At 55.2% G+C, this 879-nt stretch overlaps 1 protein-coding gene across 1 annotated transcript, besides 2 other annotated features; it reads left to right on the top strand.

Moving 5' to 3' along the window:
* Tc00.1047053504655.9 (mucin-associated surface protein (MASP), putative) lies at positions 1-528 on the top strand (the record flags this gene model as incomplete). The annotated part of the gene is made up of 1 exon (XM_799185.1): positions 1-528. The coding sequence occupies one exon, from the start codon at positions 1-3 to the stop codon at positions 526-528; it is 528 nt and encodes a 175-aa protein (XP_804278.1).
* Positions 1-879: part of a sequence feature (heterozygous, non-Esmeraldo-like haplotype) that runs on past both edges of the window.
* Positions 874-879: part of a sequence feature (A-rich) that runs on past the window's edge.

Below are 879 nucleotides of genomic sequence, written 5' to 3'. Positions count from 1 at the left end.
ATGGCGATGATGATGACTGGCCGTGTGCTGCTGGTGTGTGCCCTCTGCGTGCTGTGGTGCGGCGCCGGCGGTGTCTACGCGTGGGATCTTTCGAGTGATGCTGCGTTGCATAAAAAGCATTATGGAGCAAACGGTACGTACTGCAGGCTCAACAGCAGCCTCTTTTTCTGCAAAGAAAAAGGAGATGCAAGCAAAGGCGAAGAAACTGTCTCACAGGCGAGTACAGCTCAGAGCGGGACTGGGAGTGGCCAACCGAATGCCGGTGGTTCTTCTGGGGGGCAGGACCACGGTTCGGAGAAAAATGGTTCGGATGAATTGGAAAAAACAGAAGAAGGTACACAGGCATCACAACAGCCAAATGGGAACGTAACAGAAACACCAACAACAGCAACAGTCACCGCTGCTCAAACAAGTGCCATGAGGACGCCTGACGAGAGTGACGGCAGCCCCGCGGCCTCCCACACCACCTCCCCTCTTCTGCTTTTTCTTGTTGCTTGTGCGGCTGCGGCTGCGGTGGTGGCCGCGTGAGAGTGAGGGAGAGAGAGCCGTGCACCGCCCGCACACACACTCGTCCTTCTCTCTCCGTGTGTGTCCCCTTTGCATGGACTCTCGCCCTCACCTCAGCCTAATAAGCACACACATAATTTGTTCACGTGTTTATGCATGCACACCCATGCAGGGCCGTTGGTACTCTCTTTTGAGCCACACGCACCGCTGCCGTCTTGCCTGGCTGCATGGGCGGAGCACCGTAACAGTTTTTTTTTTACTTTTTCATTGCTTTGAGTGGGCGACCTCTCTCTCTCCCTGTGTGTGTGTGTTTTGCTTTACGGGAGCAATGAGAGTGTGTGTGCTTCGGTCGTCCCACGCTTCGGCTTCTTG

This window comes from Trypanosoma cruzi (genome assembly GCF_000209065.1).
Source record: "Trypanosoma cruzi strain CL Brener chromosome Unknown tcruzi_1047053504655, whole genome shotgun sequence".
Taxonomy (NCBI): Eukaryota; Euglenozoa; class Kinetoplastea; order Trypanosomatida; family Trypanosomatidae; genus Trypanosoma; species Trypanosoma cruzi.
This window is presented reverse-complemented; position numbering and strand designations above follow the sequence as displayed.